Genomic DNA, 23,213 nt, shown 5'->3' on the forward strand with positions numbered 1-23,213 from the left:
TCTCTCTCTCTCTCTCTTTTTCTAAGGGAAGGTTTCCCTGTGTGTTTGAGGCTGATTTTGAATTCACCACATAACACAGACTGGCATCAAAGTTGTATCAACTTCCTGCTACCACTTCAAATGCTGGAATTATAGGCATGTTTCACTTTACCCAGCTTCACCTTGTAGATACTAAGTATCTCATGAATACTGGGTACTGGAAAATAGTCATACCAGGTAGATGGAGCCCTGCTTTCAGAGGGTTTATTTCGGCATGTTGAGAGTGAACATTTACATTCAATTTGTGGATGCCAGTTAAAATATTTCATGATTCTGTTACAAATATTTCTTTGAAAAAAAAAAGTAGGTAGTAGGCTAGAAGGAATAAGATTCAAATAATCTAGTTTTTGTGAGTCTGTTAATATCCTCTTTTGGGGAACTGTGAGTTGCTTTCACTACTGACAGCTTTTACATATATGGCATCCCAGGCATATTACCAGAACTTCTGTTTCCTTTTTGGCTTATTCTTGGTAATTTGAGGCTATACTCCATGGATTTGTAACAGTTAAGGGAGAGGCAGTACGCCTGTCACTTGTTCATGTAAACCTAGTCTTAGATTGGAGGACAGTTGTGTCTGATAGTGAGACTTGGCGATGGCTGGTTTAAGAACATAGGTTTTCTGTTGACCAGGCATGCTCTTATACTCAACTCTCATTAGTTGAATAGGTTAAATTGAAAGCCAGGGTACCCTGTCACTGGAGGAACCTAGTATAACATTTTAGTGGCATGTGGTGTGCTAGCCAACATATATTTAAACTTTGGTAGCTACTTGTCAACATCCTGTATTGGGTTGTTTTTCTTCCTCTTTCTTTCTTACTCTATCTTACCACAAATAAGATCTTAAACTGGATAGGATTTACAGCTACAGAAAGGGCTGTTTATGTTAAGGCTTGTTTATAAGGTTATATAAGGTTAATGCAATTGGTTAGTTATAGATAGATACACATAGTTTGAGCATTCTTTTTGTTACACATGCTTGTACACTTTGTGTGTGTGTGTGTGTGTGTGAGAGAGAGAGAGAGAGAGAGAGAGAGAGAGAGAGAGAACACAAAAGCATAAGAACATGCAGAACATTCAGGTCAGTTGTTTCTGACTTGCCACCTTTGTGACACGACTTTCATACAGCTAGGGTAGTAATAGACATGTACTGTTTACCCTCCTATACTTTTATTCTTTTCTGTATTCAGTAATTTTTAGTTTTGTAGTATCATTATTACAACATTTTCATTAGCAATAACATTTGGACTTGCTTTCTTTACCTGAGAGCATCACATATTTTGTTGAGATTTAGCCATTTGGAAAAGTTTAGATTGTTTCTGTTTTTTGATGATGCTAAACCATCAAGAGGGTCTGTGATTGACATTGTGATACAGGCTGTAGCAGTGCTGAGGGCTGAATGACTAGAGAAATGCTAATTTGGGCTATGACTGATATTATAAGAGTAGATTTAGAAATTATGTGGTTATGATACAGATTTGCATTTTATCTGGAACTGATACTATTTGAATTTTAATGTGTTTAATGTGTTTTTTTTCCTTCACAGTGTAGAAGTGAAGAGTTACAGCATATTTTGACAAAATGCATTACTGTTTTAAATACTTAATTCTTTCTTGTGCAGAGACTGTTATGTGTAGTAGTGCCATTTGCTTCTGACTCTGTTCACATCTTTGTGGAGACCTTCCTCTGCCTGTGGACTCTAAGATCATATTACTTATTTTCTGTCAGATTGCCCAGTCTCAGAAGCTGTTGATTATATATCATTTCTGATGAGAAATCTAAGACTGTACCCTTGACAGTACACTTACTTTCAAGGTGGGAGGTGATTTTTAAATTACACGATACTTGTTTGATAACGAAGGAGTATAGAATGGTTTCTACAGAGTGAGTAAAAGGAAGGCTGATAGAAACGTTTTTCTTACAGCTATTTATAACGTATAATTAATAACTTGGTGTCCATGTGCTTCTTATACTTTTATATACACAATTATTTCCTACTTTAGTATTTATTTAAAAATTCGTTTTGAGACAAGTGTTACTATACAGTTTAGGATTGCTTGGTACTCACTCCTCAGCACAGGCTAGCCTTGAAATTTTAGTTACCTTCCTCTGTCTGCCTCCAGAGTGCTGGAGTTACACACGTCTGTGTCAGTTTATTAGCTTACTGGTATTCTTTATTTTGGGGAAATACACAGAATTTCTTTTAGTTTAAAAATCAGTGTCTTTAACAAGAAAATGAATCAAATTTATGTAGTGTTTTTCTTTCTTTGAGTCTTCCTGTATAATTACAGATGCTTTTGATAAGAGTTTTCTAGGAAGAATATTTCTTAGTTTAAAGATAGAGTTCTTTGTGTGTGTGTAGTTTTTTTTTTTTTAAGTTTTAAATTTTACTTATTTTTATGTTTTTTGTTTTTCAAGACAGGGTTTCTCTGTGTAGCATTGACTGTCCTGGAACTCACTCTGTAGACTGGCCTTGAACTCACAGATCCTCCTGCCTCTGCCTCCCAAGTGCTGGGATTAAAGGCATATGCCACCACTGCCCGGCTAAAGATAGGGTCGTAAGGATCTTACTATGTAGGCCTATTTGGTCTGTATAGATCAGGCTGTCCTTGAACTCAAGCAAGTCCTCTGCCTCCTGATTAAAGTCATGAGCCACAATACCGAGTTGAAACAAATTATTGATGTACAACAATTTTACACTTTGCCACGAAAATATCTTTCAAATTTTACTACTCTTTTGGTACCGTTGGCTAGAGTTCGAGCAGAGGGGAGAACAGGGACGTGAGGGAAGGCAAATGTCAGTATACTATATAGAGCTTATGAATGCCTATAGACATCTTTAGGGCAAATGTGGCAAAGTGTAAGTGGAGCTGGAGGGTTGGGTTTCAGCAATCTTCACTGACCTTGTGGATATAATTCTGAGGTCATGCTTGAAGTTTCCTGGGTTTTCCCCTTCCCTTTCCTCCTTCCCCTTCCCCTCTCTTCTCCTTCCTTCCCCTTCCCCTCTCTTCTCCTTCCTTCCCCTCCCCCTCCCTTCCCCTCCCCTCTCTTCCCCTTCCTTCTCCTCCCCATTCCTTCCCCTCCCCTCTCTTCCCCTTCCTTCCCCTCCCCCTCCATTCCCCTCCCTTCCCTTTTCTTCCCTTACCCTCCCCCCCCCTTCCCTCCCCAACATCCTCCCCCCCCCCTTTTTTTTGAGACAGGATCTTGCTATGTGTTCTGGGTCTATCTGGAGAACAGACTGGCCTTGAACTTCATTAAACTCGCCCCTCTAGAGTGCATGGTGCTGCTTTGAAGTACATTTAAAATGGAATTTCTTTCTCCTTGTTGTTTACTTTTCTCCACTTACATTGGAATTCCCCCCCTTTTTTTCCCCTAGCAGCAACTCTTAGGAAATGTAAACGTCCTTGCTCTCTGCAAACTCCTAGAAGTTGCGTCCTGTGCCATGCTTGTGTTGGAGCTTCCTGGGAAGCTGATGCAGGGAGGTTGCTTTAATCCACAAGTCCACAGTTAGTCCAAAAAAAAAAATCTTGATTTTTTTATTGTATGAAGTGAATTTAAAGACGAAATTTTTGTTTTGTGAGAATGTGATTTATTTATTTAAAAAAGATGCCTGTATGAAAATTAACCACCCTAACAGTTTCCAAAGCTGTTTTCTTAATTACTAATTGTGAAAGGTGATTCTTGTGAGTCAGTTCATTTGTTTTGACTCAGAACCTCAGTGAACTTTTTGATGTTTTTTCACTAGTGTTAAATGAAAAGAATTCTGGATTCTGTCCTAGTATACAAAATATTAATGGTACCTCCTAATACAGCACTGTATTTAAAACTGATTTAAAAATAGAGGTATGTATGGTGTTGCACCTGGGGACTTATGAATCACTCCCAAACAGTTGTTTGTTTGTTTGTTTTTTCTGGGAGAGATACAAATAGCTTTACATTGAAATCTCAAAGGAATTCAGAAGACAGCTAAAGGGGGTTACTTCCATAATATTTTTCCTGTTTGTTTTGTTTGTATCTTCCTATGTAGCCCAGGCTTGTCTGGAAGTCACAACAATTGGTCTGTTTAAAGAACATGTCCTAAAAGTTAACATAGTTTAGCTCCGTATCGTTAAAGTTTGCTTATATTTTGCTTAAATAGAAAATTTTGCATCCACCCTATAACATTCACTTGGAATTTATTTCTCAGACTGTGAAGTCTAGAGGAGATTCTGTCAAAAACTATTTGTAGCCCAATAAAATTGAGAAAAAAAACCATACTTTTTAGAAATTCATAACTTATAACAACATATTAAAGGCTCTTGAGAAACCTTGTAACAGATAAATATATTAAACTTGGATGAGATAATGCAGCCACGTGCAGTTTTTTTTTTAATTTATTATGTACAGTGTTCTGCCTGCATATATGCCTATATACCAGAAGGGGGTGCCAGATCTCATTACAGATGGTTGTGAGCCACCATGTGATGGCTGGGAATTGAACACAGGACTTCTGGAAGAGCAGTCAGTGCTCTCGACCTCTGAGCCATCTCTCCAGCCCCACATGTAGTGGTTCTTAGAAGAAAGCCTGAGCACCAGGTCACTAATTAATAGATGCCATAGATTTTGAAAAAGCAAATCTTATGACACCAACCATGTAAACCTGTGTAAGATAGACCTCTCCGTTTTAGTTACTGTACAGAAGAGATAGACCTCTCCGTTTTAGTTACTGAATGGGCTGCATAGCAAGTCTCTGTTTCCAGACAGTGCAGAGACAAATGCTAGTTGACTTTACAGTGTGTGGATTATGTGCTCGGGTTTTATAGCCATTTTCACGGGTTGCCGCAGTCTCCGACCTGCAGAGACACCAAGGCGGGTTCACCAAGGCGGGTTCACGCAGCAGCTTCTTTACTTGCAGCTTTTTCCCCTACAGTACTCGCGGCGCTGACCTCATCTCGCTCCACCCCACCTCATCCAATCAGAATCACACATGCTCCAGGCACAAGCTCAGGTCGGTCACAGATAGGTTGACAGATCCGGATCACGAATATACCCATGCTTGGGCAAGGGAGTAAACATGTGGGGTTCATGGGGCCTGGCAATGGGCCAGAGCGCCATCTTCTTACAACGTGTGAAAGTTCAATAGGCCAAGACCTGAAGACTTGTTCTGTAATATTTGGAAGGAAGCACATAGAAAAAAGATTTTTCAGCTCATTTTTATGTATTTAAAAGTATTTTTATTAAAATAACAATAAAGCAAGGCAGTGTTGGTTGGATAGTCCTTGATTTGAGTAGTGACCATTCATGGTAACTTAAAGAACTCTTGTGAAATTAAGAATGTTTGAATAGCCCAGTCTTTAATGAGTAGCTTCTAGAAGTAGGACATGGTTGATTAAGTAGATGAGTGTATGGATCAATGGCTGAATGAACAAGTGAATTTATTTACTTGGGGCTGAGAATTGAAACTAGGGCCTTGATGCATGCTGAACACTTCTACTGTTTTCTTGTGTAGCACTTATTTTCACTTGAACAGTTGACAGTGTAGCAGTTGATAGATTTTTCCTCAAACATAAATGAAGAGATCCTCCCTGTAAGTAAGACAATTAATAGCTTTTTTGGTTTATTTGTGTTTTGTTTTGCTTTGTTTTTCTGTAATAATATCTGGGCTTTCAGGCAAAAAGGATTTTGGAATACTTGTGTCTACCAACCTGACACTGGTATTTCTCAATACTTGTTTTCTCTCTCTCTGTTTTTAAATTTAATTTCTTTTCTTTTTGGTTTTTCGAGACAGGGTTTCTCTGTATAGCCCTGGCTGTCCTGGAGCTCACTTTGTAGACCAGGCTGGCCTCGAACTCAGAAATTCGCCTGCCTCTGCCTCTCGAGTGCTGGGATTAAAGGTATGCGCCACCAGGCCCAGCTATTCTTTTTTTTTTTTTTTTTTTAAACTTACTTGCTTTACTTCCCACTCACAGTTCCACTTCCTGGTTACCCCTTCTCACAGGCCCCTCCCTCACCCCCACATATCCCTCCACCCTGGCACTTCAAGTTACTGTAATTCTAGGTGCTTCTCCCACTGAGGCCAGACAAGGCAGCCCATCTACAAGAACATATCCCACAATCAGGCAACAGCTTCTGGGATACCCCTCCCCCATTCCAGACCAATACTTGATCTTAATCATAAATGGTGTTGATTTTATTGACAGATGTATGGTTTTATTTTTCTTACCATGTAATGAAATACATACATTTAGAAAGGCACTAATACCTAGTGTCATATCCATTGAAATTGCAAAAACTCATGCTGGGGGACTTGGGAAGTTAAATAAGGAAGATTATTGGGACTTCTGTCATTCTAGTCTGTAGAATAAATAAATATCTTTTTTTTTAATGGATGAGGAGACTGTTTAGTGGGTAACATGGATGCAATGCAAGCACAAAGACCTGAGTTTGGATTCCCATCATCCACATAAGAACAGAGGTGGTGTGTACCTGTGACTCTAGTGCTAGCATCCAGAGACAGGAGATCTTTTGAGACTTAACCTGCCAATGTCAAACTCCATTTAATGAAGGACTTTGTCTGTCTCCCCTCTTCTCATAGATGTACACACCAAAACAAAAATCAAAACAAGAATACAAGTGGGTTTTGATAACATTATATGCAATATACATTTGAAATTGCTTTAGGTTTCACTATGTAATTAACTTCTCCGAAATGACTTGAATTAATATGAGTATCCATTGTTAATTGAAAAATAGTATTTGCTGTGCATGGCAGTGTACCATTATCATCCATTCCATCATTTGGGATGCTGAGGCAAGCAGGTCAACAATTTGAGGCTGGTTTAGAATACATAAGGAAAATTTGTTTCAACCAAACAAAACCACGAAAGTATGCTCACTGAAGTTTGGACAGTTTTTTGATACACTAATTTCCGTTAAGGTGTTCCATAAGCTGTCATTTTTTAATTGTTATTCTGCATAAACTGTTAAGTTCTTTTGAGTTTTATTTGTGCTATGGTAGAGGTAGATGTAATTCTTAGAAGCAAAAGCACAGGGAATCCTCCAGGAATAGAGTATGAAAGGGTTCTGAGTCCTAAGAGCTGGAGTTGTGCTGTTTCCTTCTGTTTTCCCTTCAGGTTGTATGTAAACTACAATATGACCATCAGTCCTATTAATAATACAGTTCACATTGAAGGATAAAAGTATTTGGGTTTTGCTGAGTTAAGTAATAAGCTTACTGGTCTCCAGCTTACTGAAAAATACAGTAAGGCACACACAGACATCTAAACATCCACACATAGGACACTTAAATACAGTAAGGCACACACAGACATCTAAACATCCACACATAGGATACTTAAATACAGTAAGGCACACGCAGACATCTAAACATCCACGCATAGGATACTTAAATACAGTAAGGCACACGCAGACATCTAAACATCCACGCATAGGACACTTAAATACAGTAAGGCACACGCAGACATCTAAACATCCACGCATAGGATACTTAGACTTTGTTCTCTTTGTTCTAATGGAGAAAAACTTCCTTTAAGCTGGTTGCTGCATTCATTCAGCTCATTTTTCCTTCTCTCACTCCTCCCTTTCTTTCCCTACACTTTGTTTTAAAGATAAAGTTTCATGGGATCCTGCCCAGCAAGGCCTGAACTCACTATGTAGTAGAGGCTGGCCTTGGATTCCTGATTCTCTTGTTTCCATCTCCCAAGTGCAAAACACCTGGCTTCTTTGAGTATTTCTAAATGTGTTTGTTACAGTCTACAACTGGTTAGTGCACTGACCCCAAGCTGTAGTTACCAGCTTGGAAGATTAGGTAATGTAGAAGACAGTGATTGGCTGTGTCATAAAAGCAACTTAGAGGAGTTCATCTGTATAAAGCACCGTGACCTAAATCAGATGTGTCCTCACCGTACCTGGACTCTTCAAGGGATTTACTGCACTGTCACAAACAAGACCTATCCTGTCAGTATTACTATGGAAAGATTTCGGCTGGCGAGGAAGTTGCATGTAGGTACCCACTTGCATATCTAGGATTTGTGGTTCTTGGGTTTTTTGTTTTGCTTTGTTTTGTTTTCTCCCCATACTTTAGTATTTGTAAGCTTAATAGTGAATCTTGGAGAACTGAAGTGCTTATTAGCACTAGCTTAGACTGTTATCCCCTCAACCCTTGGCTGTGAAATTCATCTGCTGAAGAGTGAAAACTGTAAAGTTAGGAACATTCGTAACATCTTTACCACGAGGGAGGCTAGGGAAGGGTGAAATGATGTAAATATACTATAATCTTAGAAATAGATAATTAAAAACAGGTAGCTAAAGTAGTAGGAAAGAGATTGTCATATTAGGCCTGTTTAGAAGCAGGTAGCTGAAATTACTCTCTACATGTTTAATAATCAGAATCTATGGGAGGTCTTACTTTTGGGTTATAGCCACATGTCTTAGGTGATAGAAAAATAAATTCCTAATGAATATCTCTGCTGTATCTTTTAATAATTGCTTTTGCAAGCTTTGGTGTCAAAAGTTCTTATACTAGGTTTATAGTACATTTTAAGTAATTTAACATATTGTTCTTTATGCAATGCCATATACGTAAGTCCTATGTTTTGATAATTTGACCAAGAAAAGTATATGTTGTCAATGTTAGTAAAACCTGTTATGTACATGATGTACATATATAGCATGTATGTTTAGTAAAAAACAATTTTTTTTTTTTGGCCAGGATTCTTATTTGTGAATTGAATTTTTACTATGCTGATTCTATTTTAAAGTATAAATTATTTTATATATATATATATATATATATATATATATATATATATATGGAATTTTAAAGTGTCATGTTTGTGCTCTATGTTTAGAAGGGATCTTCTAAAAGATTTATTATTATTAGTTATGTGTAGGTGTATATGCTGTTACGGTGTGTGCATGGGAACCTGTTTCACATTCCCTGGCATTCTCCGGAGCTAGAGTTACAGAGTGTCCCTCATATGGGTGCTAGTCCTCTAAGAGAGCAGCAAATACTGTCAAACTGCTAAGCCACTCTCTTGCTCCCAGAAGGGATCTTTAAGTGAAACCAATATAAATTTTTAATAATGTCTTATACCTTGAGATATATTGGACATTGAATGTGTTAACTAATAAAGGACTTCCCAGGACCCGGCTATTGCTTGATGCTGAGAACTCAGTGGAAAATAAGCCATACATGTTTATTACCTCTTGTAATTTATTGTTAGGCCAGCAGGATGGTTAAGTGACTCCATGAATTTGTTATTAAGTAAGAGATGCTGTGTGTATGACAGGTGACCTTGATATGTAGGCTAGGGGATCAAGAATTCACGTAATGTCATTCCTGCCTGGATGCCCTGGCTCTTCATTGTAGTTCTTTTACTGGCAATGTGATTGAACAGACTGCTTCAACTTTGTGTATGTCTTTCATCTTTTAGATTAAAAAATGGAAGGAAGAAAGGAAGGAAGGAAGGAAGGAAGGAAGGAAGGAAGAAAACTGAGCTAGAAAAGCAAAGCTTACTCTATAGATGTCTGTATAGATTTCTTATTCATCATGATTTCAAAAGATGACTCCTTTGCCTCCAGATTTCGCCCCGCCCCCTCCCCTACCTCATGCTTTCAATAAACCAGTAAGTTGGAGATTTGAGTTATCAGTTTGCATTCACTGACACATATCCCTGTTTTTGTGGTATGCCCTGGGTATTTGCTCTAAGTGAATGAGTTTTTATTTCCAAGTCCTAAAGGAAATGAGGTGTATTCCCCCTTCCTCCTCCCTCTTTCACTCCCTCCTTCTCTCCCTCTCTCCATCCCTGTTTTCCTTCCCCCTTTCCTCTTTTTCTCCCTCTATAAATAAAATAATAAATAAATGGGAAGATTTCTGCTAGCATCAACTAAAAGGAAGTTGCATGTATGTATCCATTAGTTAGGATTTATGTTTTATTTCCATATTATACTACAGCTGATTCTGGCTTAGAACCCCAGCATTCCAGTTATCTCAGCACCACAGTTGTTAAGATTGCCATTGGGGCTAGCACACCTGGTTTGTGGACTGAAAAGCCTCTGCTCAATCAGATCTCACTTTGGTTTCCTATAATGAAGAGGTTTTTGTTTGGCTTTGATTGATATTTTCTTTGTTTGTTGTTGTTGTTTTGGTGATATAAGTTCTCAATATGTATACCTGTCTGACTAGAAGACCAGGCTAGCCTTGAATGTCTGACAGATCTCTGCTTCCTGTCTAATGGGTTTACAGGTGTGTACTCTTATGTTTTTCTGTACCCTAGGCTGTTCTAAATGCACTATAAAGTCCAGAGTGTAACTTGTCATAGTTGTTGGCCTTAGCCTCTCCTGCTAGAATTATAGGCATGAGCCATTATGCCAGGCTAACATCAGTCATTTCTTTTTTGAAATATTTAAAATTTTTATCTCTATCAATTTATATATATTTGATGACTCTTAAGGTATTTCTGTATGTCTTTTGTTCGAATTTGGATTGTCGTCAGTTAAAATTTAAGTTCCAGTGTAATATCATGGCACTAAAAAAGTCAGATATGTAGATCAGTAAGTCAGGTGCGGCTGCTTGTACCTGCCTCCCAGCATTCAGGAGCTAAGATGGGCTGCAAAGTGAGTTCCAGTCCCTCCTGGAGTGTAGACTGAGGCCTTGTCTCAAACCTGACAGACAAAACATGGGGGAAGAAAAAGGTACCCAATTTATTTTTTACACTCCATATTCCATTCCTCGCTCCTCCCCATCCACCCTCTGACTGTTCCACATACCACCCCCCCCTACCTCATCTCCACGTGGATGCCCCCACCCTCCACCCCACCTGACCTCTAAACTCCTTGGGGCCTCCAGTCTCTTGAGGGTTAGGTGCATCGTCTCTGAATGAACACAGACCCATATCAGCTGATATATGCTGTCTGTTTGGTGGTCCAGTGTTTGAAAGATCTCTGGTGTCCAGATTAATTAAGACTGCTGGTTCTCCTACAGAATCACCCTTCTCCTCAGCTTCTTTCAGCCTTCCCTAATTCAACCACAGGCACCAGCTGCTTCTGTCCATTGGTTGGGTGCAAATAGCTGCATCTGACTCTTTGAGCTGCTTGTTGGGTCTTTCAGAGGGCAGTCATGATAGATCTCTTTTTGTGAGCGCTCCATACCCTCAGTAATAATTGTGTCAGGACTTGGGACCTCCCCTTGACCTGGATCCCACTTTGGCCCTGTTGCTGGACCTTCTTTTCCTCAGGTTCCTCTCCATTTCCATCCCTGTAATTCTTACAGACAGAAACAATAATGGGTCAGAGGTGTGACTGTGGGATGGCAACCCCATCCCTGACTTGATGTCCTTCCTGTCTTCCTGCTGGAGGTGGGCTCTGTAAGTTCTCTCTCCCTACTGTTGTGCATTTCATCTAAGGTCCCTCCCTATGAGTCCTGGGAGTCTCACCTCCCATGTCTCTGGTGCATTCTGGGTGGGTGGGGGTGGGGGGCTAAACCTCCTATTTCCTGAGGTTGCCTGTTTCCCTTCTTTCTGCTGGTTCTCAGGGCTTTAGTCCTTTTCCCTCACCCAATACCAGATCAGGTTCCCCTCTATCCCCACTGCCCCTCTACCCTGTCCGCTTTTCCTCCCAAGTCCCACTCTCCCTTCCCACTTGTGATTGCTTTCTTCTCTCTCCCAAGTGGGACTGAAACGTCCTCACTTGGGCACTTCAGCTTATTGAGCTTCTTGAGTTCTATGGACTGTATCTTGAGTATTCTGTACTGTTTTTTTTGTTTGTTTGTTTTTGTTTTTTAATCAGTGGAAATTCTAGATCTGGTGTGGTACAGGAGGCAGAGACAGGCAGGTCGTTCAGTGTTAGAGACCAAACTAGTCTGTATAGAGTGTTGCAAGCCAACCATGGTTGCACAGTGATATCTTGTCAGAGCCCATGACATTAAGTTGGAAGTGAATTTACAGGATATTCTTCTAGGAATAGACTGAGTAGACCAGAAAAGGTGGTGTCCACCCATATTTTCTGAGGAGTCTGCTTTTTTTTTAGGTGGAAGTATTTTTCTATGACAAATACTTGAAGCGATAGAGTATGTATATTTTCACTCCATATAGTAGGAAAGTAGTGGCTGCTGACCGGGTAACTTTCAGTGCAAGCTGATTGCCTTTGTTAATGCATCTGAACGTGTAAATAGAGCTGTGCTGTTGGTCTGACACCAGGACGTAGTTACACGGCTTTGTTTCTTATCCTGGCAGTTGGGCAGGCTAAATGAAAGCTTGCATGGGAGCAGTTAATCCCTTTAGTGTGGACAGTATGTTGCCTCTGAGGACACAGCCTTGGCCTCTTAGGTTTAGGAGAGAGCTTGTCAAATGCATGTGTGGGAACTTAAATGACTTCTAATCATTGAAGGGCAGCTAAAATTTTTAGTGTGACTTGCTTAATGGAGGGGGTTTTTAGTTAACAAATCCACATCCTTTCTTTATCTCATTAGACTACAAACAGCGATTTAAAAAATAATAAAATAGGATAAAATAAAAACAAACCAGAATAGAATAGAACAAATAGAAGTAAAACAAAACAAAGAAAAAACACAAGATGCAGAGACACACATATCTACATATAGAAATTCCATTAAAAAACACATCAGAAACCATAATGCACATGTAAAAGATCTATAAGGCAAGAATAAAGAGAAAAAGAGAAAAATAATGCCTAGACAAAGCATTATGAGGCAAAGATCTTCCAAAATATGCCACAACTTATTTTGTGTTGGCTGCCTACTGCTGGGTGTGGGGTCTGTTCTTAAGAGTGTTTACATATACATTGAGACTCCATTGGAGAAAACATAGTTGGAGATACTGGGTTAGGGATAGGGCTTATGTCTCCTTGCTCCTTTCAGTGCTGCAACTCCATCTGGTTTAGATCCATGCCAGACCTGTGCTTGCTGCCACAGTCTTTGTAAGTTCATATATGCAGCAGTCCTGTTGTATTTAGAAGGCTTGTTTCCCTGGTGTCCTCCATCCCCTCTAGCTCGTACACACTTTCTGCGTCCTCCTTTGCAGGGATCTTTGAGCCCCAAAGAGGAGGTGGGGGGTTGAGGCGGGGACTTGATGGAACCATTCCTTTTAGAATTTAGAGCTCTGAGGTCTCACTGTACATGGTGCAGCTGTGGGTCTCTGCATTTGTTCCCATCTGCTGCAAGAACAATGATGGCTGAACAAGACACTGATTGATTTGTGTCTAGCAGAATTTCATTAGGAGTAATTTTATTGACTTTGTTCATTTAGCAGAACATACTTGGCTTTTCCCTAAATTTATGTTTTATGTAGTCCCAGGTTCCTGGCCACCTAAGCAGTATCACATATGGATTTCTTCTCTTGGAGTAGACCTTATAACCAAGCAGATATTAGTTGATTGCTCCTATAGTTTTGTGCCACTATTTTACCAGTAGATGTTACAGGCAGGCTACCATTGTCAATTAAAGGGTTTGTAGCTGGGTTGATGTCTCACTTTCTCCTCTGACAGGACATAGAGTACCTTTTAGTACCATGAACACTATTAGTAGGCATGAAGTCTCTAGTTAGGTACCAGCTTGACTTCTCCAGGTAGAGTAAGATGTGTAGGTGCCATCTGCAACAAAACTATATACTACTATCAGTTTGTGGGGAGCAAACAAAAACCTTGTCAGTATCCTGAGTTTGAGGGTGTTCTTGGGTTGGTCCCCTTTGGTTAGCAACTCAATTAGCCATTATTCATCCTGGAATTGGAGAATTCATTTAGTGATGACATGTTCCTTCAGTTGGGATTTTGTTACTCACTCTTGAGCCTGGTTATGTTTCTGATTTTGGCCCTATTACTAAGGAAGTTTGAAGAACTTAGACTAATCAGACAAACCGGTGTCTTTTTTTCTCAGTTTCTTATGGGGAATCATTACAGCATGTTGAAATGTTGAGCCCTAGCAAGTCTTTAACTTCTCTGAATTAACTTGAATGCCACCCATTCAGAGATCTATGTGAGTTTTTCTTTGTGTGTCTAGCTTTAGAAAGTAAGTCTAGACAGCAGAAAACCTGTATTTCCTTGGTATGCTATGCCTGGTGCTGAAGTTTGTAGATCAGATAGTGAGAGCTGAACTAGCAAGAAATTTACTTGGAAAATTAAGCAGACCAACACTGATCTTGAGTTTAAATAGTGAGAATTTAGGAAAAGCTATTAAACAGCTTGTTAATGTACTGTGGGTATATGGAAAAGCATTACACTGCAGGGCAGCACTACTAAAGGTTGTGCAAACCTTTCCTGGCACAACAGCCTGTAGAGGATTCAGAGCAGCCACATATGGTTATGCCAGAACCAGACTTTGAGAGATGGGGGATGTATTGTACAAATAAGTTTATACTGTGTAGATGATGGTGATTATAATGCTCTTTTAAAGTCATTAGTACTTGAGAAAGGACGCGTAAGTTTCTTTTAAGATGCTACAGACAGTATTTTGTAACAAGTGTTTACAGAACTATTGTAATTGTAGTGCTGGGAAGGGAGCTTTGTGAGACGTAGACTTGATCTAAGTCTTAATTTTACATCATAAACCAGAATTTCCCTAGAGGTTTCGACTTCAGCTTTTCCTTTTTAGGGAAATGAAAAATTCTCACTTTTACTTGCTTTTTGTTAACTAACAAGTAAAAATGGTACTACGTATTGAGCCCACCACTTATTTTTGACAGTTTTGTGTTTAACTGTAATCCATTGCAATAGTTGTTTTTCTTTCACTGTAGGACTTTGGAGCAAATGTCCAAACAAGCATTCCACTCTGGCATTTATCACAGCAATCCTTTCACATAAAATTACTGTTTTCTTTGGTCCTGGGTATATTTTATTGAGGATAAATTTTAGTGTTTTTTTTTTTTTTTGATTTAAGTTTTATTGCATTATGATGAGAAAAGATACATAATTTCAATGTATCTGAATTTATTAACATTTAAAAACATATTTTGAATAAATAGACTTACATTACATTCTTCTTTCCCTTTTGTACCCCAACTCCTCTCGGATAGCCCCTCCCTTTCAAAACCTGAAATACCTTTCGTTTTTATCATATTCTTTAAACTTTATAAAATATTATAACAATAAAAATGAATATTATAAAAGTTGTTTGATATAAAACAAGTCAATTGAACAGTCTTATGCTTGTCTACAGCAATACTGAAAATACATGCGTTTTTCTCTATAAATTTTAAATAACTCCAAATATATTAAATGTATGATATTTTAAAATAATACATCACTATTAGTTTTTTTTTAATGAACATAAATAGATAAAGTCTTTGTTTTGTTTTTAGTAGAGCTTAAAATCTTGGCTCTTACTGTGGTACAAACACAAAATAACAATTTTTGGACATTGGAGTTCATTGTAATAAGGCTGTACTTAAATGTCCCTCACATCACCAAAGGATTTTACCTCCATAGTAGATAAGCTAAGAGTTGACAGTTCTCTTGTGTCAGGAATGAATTGTAGGCATGATTTTTGGATACAGATTTCCTGCTATGGTCAAAGCTGTTTGACTTGAGTGATTGTTGTCATTCTCAGCCCACAGGGAACAGGTTACATTCATTTAAGAAATGGTGTGTGTACCAAGATGGTCTATCCATGAAGTCATTCATCAACTGTTTCAATGAACAATGGTTCTGCTTGGAGGGTAGCACAGATGTTAAGTGAGGGTAAGATTCTGGTTCATTGGCTATGATGATTTTGAAAAGCATTCATCTCAGAATAAGAGTAACTTACAAAGTCCTCTTCAAAATTGATATAATAATTATAAATATCAAGCAAAGTCTTCAGTCACTCTTTGCTGTTCTTTTACAATCTACCTCCCAAATTAATCTTCTACATTTCTTTTAGCTGTATAAATAATTTTGAAATATGGAAGCTGTTCTGAAAACCATAGAATAGTGTAAAAACATCAAATAAACAACCCTACTAATAGAGAGGCTGAGATCGGAGAAGCTTGATTTCAAGACCATTCTGTGGCACACAGCAAGACCCTGTCACGTACAAACAAGCAGAAAGTGTATATGGATTGTACAGTATTGGACCTATTTCTCCCATTACCAAATTAGACCATGGGATGACAGCCGACAAATTTATAATTCCTCATATTTTTGAATTTCAATCAATTAGAATATGTTGGTAATATTAATTTTCATAATGAGATATTAAGGAAAAGTGATTGTTAATTCCCGTTAATTTTCTTGTTAGAGGTGGAACTATGTTTGTGTGGGTTTGTTGAAAGAAACTTTTTTTTTTTTTTTTTTTGCTTTTTCTAGGGTATAGTTTCAATCCTTGTATTGGTGTTTTCCATCTATTATCCTTTGTAGGGATGGATTTGTGGAAAGATATTGTGTTTTATCATGGAATATCTTGTTTTCTCCATCTATGGTGATTGAGAGTTTTGCTGTGTATAGTTTCCTGGGCTGGCATTTGTGTTCTCTTAGGGTCTGTATGACATCTGCCCAGGATCTTCTAGCTTTCATGGTCCCTGTTGAGAAGTCTGGTGTGATTCTGATAGGCCTGCCTTTTTATGTTACTTGACCTTTTTCCCTTATTGCTTTTAAAATTCTTCATTTACTGCATTTGGTGTTTTGATTATTATGTGACAGGAGGAATTTTTTTTTTTTCTGGTTCAGTCTATTTGGAGTTCTGTAGGCTTCTTATATGTTTATGGGCATCTCTTTAGGTTAGGGAAGTTTTCTTCTATAATTTTGTTGAAGATATTTACTGGCCCCTTAACTTGGGAATCTTCACTCTCTTTTATATCTATTATCCATAGGTTTGGTCTTCTCATTGTCCTGGATTTCCTGGATATTTTGGGTTAGGATCTTTTTGCTTTTTACATTTTCTTTGACTGTTGTGTCAGTGTTTTCTATGGTATCTTCTGCACCTGAGATTCTCTCTTCTATCTCTTGTATTCTGTTTGTGATGCTTGTATCTATGACTCCTGATCTCTTTCCTAGCTTTTCTAACTACAGGGTTGTCTCCCTCTGTGATTACTTTATTGTTTCAGTTCCATTTTTAGATCCTGGATGGTTTTGTTTTTTTTTTTTTTTACTTCGCCTGTTTGATTGTGTTTTCCTGTAACTTTTAAAGGGACTTTTGTGTTTCCTCTTTAAGGGCTTCTAACTGTTTACCTGTGTTTTCTTGTGTTTCTTTAAGGAAGTTATTTATGTCCTTCTTAATGTCCTCTATCATCATCATGAGAAGTGATTTTAGATCAGAATCTTGCTTTTCTGGTGTGTTGGGGTATCAAGGACTTGCTATGGTGGGAGATTTGGGTTCTGATGATGCCAAGTAACCTTGGTTTTTGTTGCTTATGTTCCTGTGCTTGCCTCCTGCCATCTGATTATCTCTAGTGCTACCTGCTCTGGCTATGTCTGACTGGAGCCTATTCTTCCTGTGATCCTGGTTGTGTCAGAACTCCTCAGAGTCAAGCTGTGTCTGTGATCCTGTGATTCTGGGATCCTGGGATCCTCTGATCCAGGAAGCTCCTGGGAGTGGAGCTTCCTCTGGGTGTTGTGGGGCTGGCTGTGGAGTTTGCGCCCAAGGTCTGCTCAGGGTGCCAGCCCAGACGGCTAGTATTTTTTTCTCTTTTTTTTTCTCCTCCTCCTCTTCTTCTTCTCCTTCTCCTCCTCCTCCTTCTTCTTCTTTTGTTTTGTTTTCGAGACAGGGTTCCCTGGCTGGCCTCGAACTCAGAAATCCACCTGCCTCTGCCTCCCACGTGCTGGGATTAAAGGTGTGCGCCACCACCGCCTGGCTTAGTTTTTTTTTTTTTTTTTTTCTTAAATGGTTTATGACACTGTCACTTTAATTCTTCCTATGAGAATTATAATTATGGATTTAAAAATTTCCTGTAACAGATACAGTCACTCTCAGAATGCTACTTTGTGAGAAGGCATCTGCTTTTGGCTCTTTGAAATAATAAAGCCAAGGTCTTCATGTTCATTGGATTATAGTAAAGGAGAATGCCTTGTTTTTAGGGTCCAGATGAAGAAGCTGTTGTGGATCTTGGCAAGACTAGCTCAACTGTGAACACCAAGTTTGAAAAAGAAGAATTAGAAAGTAAGTTCATTTAAAATAACTTATGTTTAGCAGGGAAATGAACAGATGATTCTTGTCAATGTTTTCTTACGTTTAACTTAGAGCTTCTGGAAATGTTGTTTACTTAGAAGGCGATTGGGTACTTTTGTACTGTAGTGCAATGAATAATAGTTCTGCAGATGCTCATCTTATGGTCAGACTATTTCCTGATGTTTACTCTCTTGAAGTATGGGCATAGATAGTTTTCTGAAAGCCATCCCCACCTCATTGACAGTTGCCATTACTTGTGAAAACAAAAGTAATGATTAGAAAATGTATTCCTTTCCCATGATTTTGGTATCCTGGCTGGGGTACCAGGTTTGCAGCTACAGGTATCACTATTTGTCATCAGTTGCTCATTTCATTGGTGCTACAGTAACCCCCACTTAGAATTATGCAGCAAATGAGTTCTTTATTCTCTCATAGGGGGGAAAATCTATTAGTTTTCTTTCTTCCTTTGGTTTTAGAAATAGTTTTGGAGTTACAGAACATTTTTTTTGTGTGCACCTTACACACCTTACAGGGACTTATCTAATGTTACTAATAATAAATCATACCATTTGTGAAAATACAAAAGCTAACACTGGGCAACTAGAAATGGGTTTACTTACAGATTCCTCAGCTACAGCTTTTGTTTGGAATTGATTGGTTTTCGACTACTGGCCTTTTTTGTTCCGAGTACCCTAGTTGACACAGTTTGAGATATATGGTACCTTTACTCTTAGGTTGTGTCTCCTTAGGCTCCTCTAATCAGTGTGGGTCTCTCATTCTGACCTGGTGGTCATGACACTGACAGTGGAGGAGGGTGAGTGGGTTGTACTTGGTACAGTGGTTCACAGTTTGCAGATTGAGATGAAGTGTGTACCACAGCAAGGACCCATGCAACATGGTTGTAGATATTATATCATGTTATTGATGAATTAATGTGGAACATTTGGCTAAATTCATGTTAATGGAAAAGTTTTCATATACACTTTAAGGACTTTATGTTAAATATGTTCCAGTCCTATATTAAGTACTTAATCTGATGCTTTTAAGAAAAAAATGGAGTCCTTTGCATTTTATTCTGAATTTTTTTGCCCCTGCCTCCTGAGTGATGAGCTTATATCTGCATGAGCTTACATGCCTGGGTAAAAATGACTTAAAATTCCAAAGTACCACATGTAATATATTGTAACAGAGGATACCAAGGACAAGAGCAAAGGAAACAGCTAAGACTGGAGCTTTAGTATATTTTCATCTTTTTCTAATCTTTCTGCTATGAACTCATAGAATTTTTTTTATCTTAGTATATTAGGTCGGTGTTGTAAGTGTTAGCTGGAGCCATGAGATTGTAATCTTAATACACAGCAGTTGTCTCTTCAGTTATAGTTTCACTAAAAAATCTTGTGAAAGCACTGAGTTTACTTACAGTTATTTACATTAGTGCGGTCTAATTCACATGTACAATTAACCATTCAGTTCCATGTTTATATGCGATTGTTGTACAACCATCACAGCTTTAGTTCCAGAAGCATGCCTGCCATCCCTGAAGAAACTTTGAATAATTAAGTTTTAAATCTGTAAGTTCTAATTTCCCTAATAATAAAGTCTTAATTTTCGTAGAGATTGTATCCAGTTCTTAGTATTTTAGGCAGAGTGCTTGAGTACTAGGAGATGTTTCAACAAATAAGTTCAGTGTGTTTCCCTAAGTCTGGTTTTTAGTTTAAAGTCTTTTAAGTTTTTACTTTAAAAGTTGCTCATTTACTTAACACATTTGTTTTTGAGACAAGACCTTGCTCTGTAGCTCATTCTGCCCAAGAACTTGCTGTAGAGCGTAGTAGGTCTGATGGTTAGTCTTCAATGTCAACTTTTAGAAGCACTTAGAATATGCTCACACCTGTGAGCATATCTGTGTGGCTATTTCTAGAGTTTTAATTGACGAAGGGCAACCTACCTCTAATGTTAGTAACAACTATCCTATGGCCTAGGAGCCCTGTCTGAAAGAAAGGGAAAAAGAAGAAAGACAGCAGCAGAGTGGCAGGGAAAGCGGAGGACACGGTAGAGTTTTTGTAGTCCTCTGTCTTTGTTTCCTGATCTGTCAAGATATGAGCAAGAGCCTCATGTGTCTGCTGTCATGCCTTGCTGAGTTTAATATATGCTCTCAAACTATCCTGAAATAACTCCTCCTTTGTAAGAAGTTGTTGGTCATGTATTTGGTCTCAGCATCCAGAAAGCTGACGTGAGAAAAGTAGCTAATATACCAGGCCAGTCTTGAACTCACAGGTCAGCCTTCCAAGTGCTGAGATAATGGGCTGTGCCACCAGGCCCAACTTCATTTACTTGATTGATACCAAGTCAGCCTATTTGTAAGTAGGGAATTGTCAAATGATTAGGATCAAATGTGGCTGGTAAGGATCAAGTATACATTTAAGTCTCATCTATGAGGCCAGATAAGATGGTACATTCCTGTAATCACTGCTTGGCATGCAGGGGCAAAAGGATTCTGAGTTCATTGCTAGCCTAGTAAGACCCTGTGTCAAAATGCTAAAATGAGAACAGAAATTTGTTATAGTAAAAATTAATCGGGGCTTTCTACCCCACCTTTGATCATTCAGTTTACAAATAAAAGACAAAATCTTTGTATTTATAATAAGCCTTAACAGCACTAAAGCTGGAAGATATCAGTTCTCTAAGCTATTTTACTTATTTCTCTGTCAATAGCCCTGAGATATGACTTGCCATATTCTGCCTGGGGAACTTCCTCTGGCTGGCCAGCCATGGCCACTGCTCATGATCCCTTACCTCATAGTGTCCTCTCCTCTCTCCACTCTCTGCTCTCCTCTCTCCGCATGGTCTATCCTCAGACTCCAAACCGGGGAACTGAAGCCCCACATACCTCTCTTCTGCCCACCTATAGGTAGGCTGTAGGCATCTTTATTGAACTAATAGTTTTAAGTTAAGGAGCAACATTACATAATATCATTTGAGGTTTCCTTGTCCCAAAGGCAACCAGATCTTGGGGGCCAGTATTTAGCATTGCACTTCAGCAACAGACCAAACCTCAACAACAACAAAAAAATATCTCAGGATAAAAAGTTTCCTAATATATTTATTTCCTGACCATTTTATGAATTTTTTTTTATGAAAAGAGTATTATTGGCCTAGTATTTCAGCATACTGTTTTATTTTATATGTAAAGGCAACAAGCAGTCTATGTCAAGAGTTTTTTTCTTTACAGAGTTGCCTATATTTTAAATTTGTAGTTCACATCTCTATATTCAGCAAAGCAATACAACTTAAATAATGAACTGTTGAAAAAATCAGTTTGTCACCTCTCAATTAGTGGACATAGTATTGTTGCTATATGTACCCAGTCCATTTCATTCAGAGACTACCTTTTGTTTTTCTTAGAGGGATTAGAATACAAGGGATAATATTTTCCCAGTAGTAACTTTTCTTATTCTAAAAGCACAGTAATGGTGTTATAAAATCTTAAGTTCTGCTACTTTGTGTGTGTGTTGTGTATATAAAGTGTGCATATTTTTTAAAAGACATATTTAGTTATTAATGTGTTTTGCCTTTATGTATTTGTATGTATCATGCTCACACTGGTGCCCACAGAGGTCAGAAGAAGAGGTCTTGAGTCCCCTGGCAGTGGAGGTACAGATGGTTTTGAGCTTTTATGTAGGTGCTTGGGATAAATCTGGAAAGTCTCAAAGAGAAACAAGCACCTTTGACCCCTAAACCATCTATCTATCCCTGATTGATGTTTTTAGATTATTTATGTTTGAAGCTTGTTGTTATTCAAATCAAATAACAAACCCTTTGAAACCCAATGAAAAAAATAGTAAATAAACATTTACTTAAAGGTTAGTAGTATGACACATGAGGTACTTAATAACCCTTTGACATACACTGAGGATGTCTACTAACTTGGTCCTGAATGTGGGTAGAATAAATGTGTATAGGTAGGTATGTTTGTGTGTGCTTATATTTTTTAAAAGTTCATAGTTTTTGTTGGTTTTGTTTTGTTTTGTTTTGTTTGCCTGCTTTCTATCTCTTGAAAGCCCTGGTTAATCATGAACTCTCATTCTCCCTGCCTTAACTTCCTAGTTCTAGAAGGTAGAATAAATTTATCCTATATTGTATTGTATATGTAGCTTCTCTTGATTGAGTTTAGATGACAAACTTACGCTTACACGAGTAATCCATGTGGCTAGTTTAATGATCAGTTTTATTGCAGAGCTCTACTGTAACATGTGACACTTTTATAGAATAAGTAATGTGAAGTCAGCTATTGTTGCTGTCGTGACTTTGAGCTCACATGTAATTCTTTGTTTCTAGAATAAAGTGTGATGTGCTTTCTTGAATGTCATACTTCCACTTTGGTTAAACTATTAACATATTTTAAAAAACTTGAACTAGGTCATCGAGCTGTGTATGTTGGTGTTCATGTACCATTTAGTAAAGAGAGTCGTCGGCGTCACAAGCATCGAGGGCACAAACATCACCACCGGAGAAGAAAAGATAAAGACTCAGATAAAGAAGATGGACGGGAATCTCCTTCTTATGGTAGGAAGAAGTTGCTCTCTGCTGATGACGTTTTTTCCATGAAGTTCCATCTTTTTACTTGAATTGAAAATTTCACTATTTTTTCTTCGTAGCTGAGTAATATTCTGTCACGTAGCATAGCTGTGTCATATATTCCTTACAGGTGACAGATATCATCTGTTGATGGACATCTAGGTTCATTTTCATTTCCTAGTTATTGTAACTAGAACAGCAGTGAACATAGATGGACAAGCGTTTCTACAGCGGGGTCTAGACTCTTTTGGTTATATGCCCAGGAGTGGTATTGATAGATTGTATGGCATTTTTAATTTCTATTTCTTGACAAACCTCTAGAGTCACTTTCAAAGTGGCTGTAGTCATTTTTGTTTTCATCAGCAGTATGAGTGCGTGTGTATGTGTGTGTAAGAGAGAGAGAGAGAGAGAGTGTTTTTTTTTTTTGTTTTGTTTTGTTTTTTTTTATAACTTTCTCACATAGCAGTTGGTTCTCATCCACAAACCACATTGATTTTTCTGTAGATTT

The 23,213-nt window shown here is 38.3% G+C and overlaps 1 protein-coding gene across 5 annotated transcripts in view; it reads left to right on the top strand.

The window, feature by feature from the left end:
• Slc4a7 (solute carrier family 4 member 7) overlaps positions 1–23,213 on the top strand; it is a 91,272-nt gene that overhangs the window by 2,796 nt on the left and 65,263 nt on the right. For all 5 annotated transcript variants that reach the window (XM_021181295.2, XM_029468782.1, XM_021181294.1 and 2 more), the window contains exons 2-3: positions 18,040–18,121; positions 22,547–22,693. In XM_021181295.2, coding sequence (XP_021036954.1) covers positions 18,040–18,121; positions 22,547–22,693 — 229 coding nt within the window. The remainder of the gene's footprint in view (positions 1–18,039; positions 18,122–22,546; positions 22,694–23,213) is intronic.

The sequence above is a fragment of the Mus caroli genome, chromosome 14 (genome assembly GCF_900094665.2).
Source record: "Mus caroli chromosome 14, CAROLI_EIJ_v1.1, whole genome shotgun sequence".
Lineage (NCBI taxonomy): Eukaryota > Metazoa > Chordata > Mammalia > Rodentia > Muridae > Mus > Mus caroli.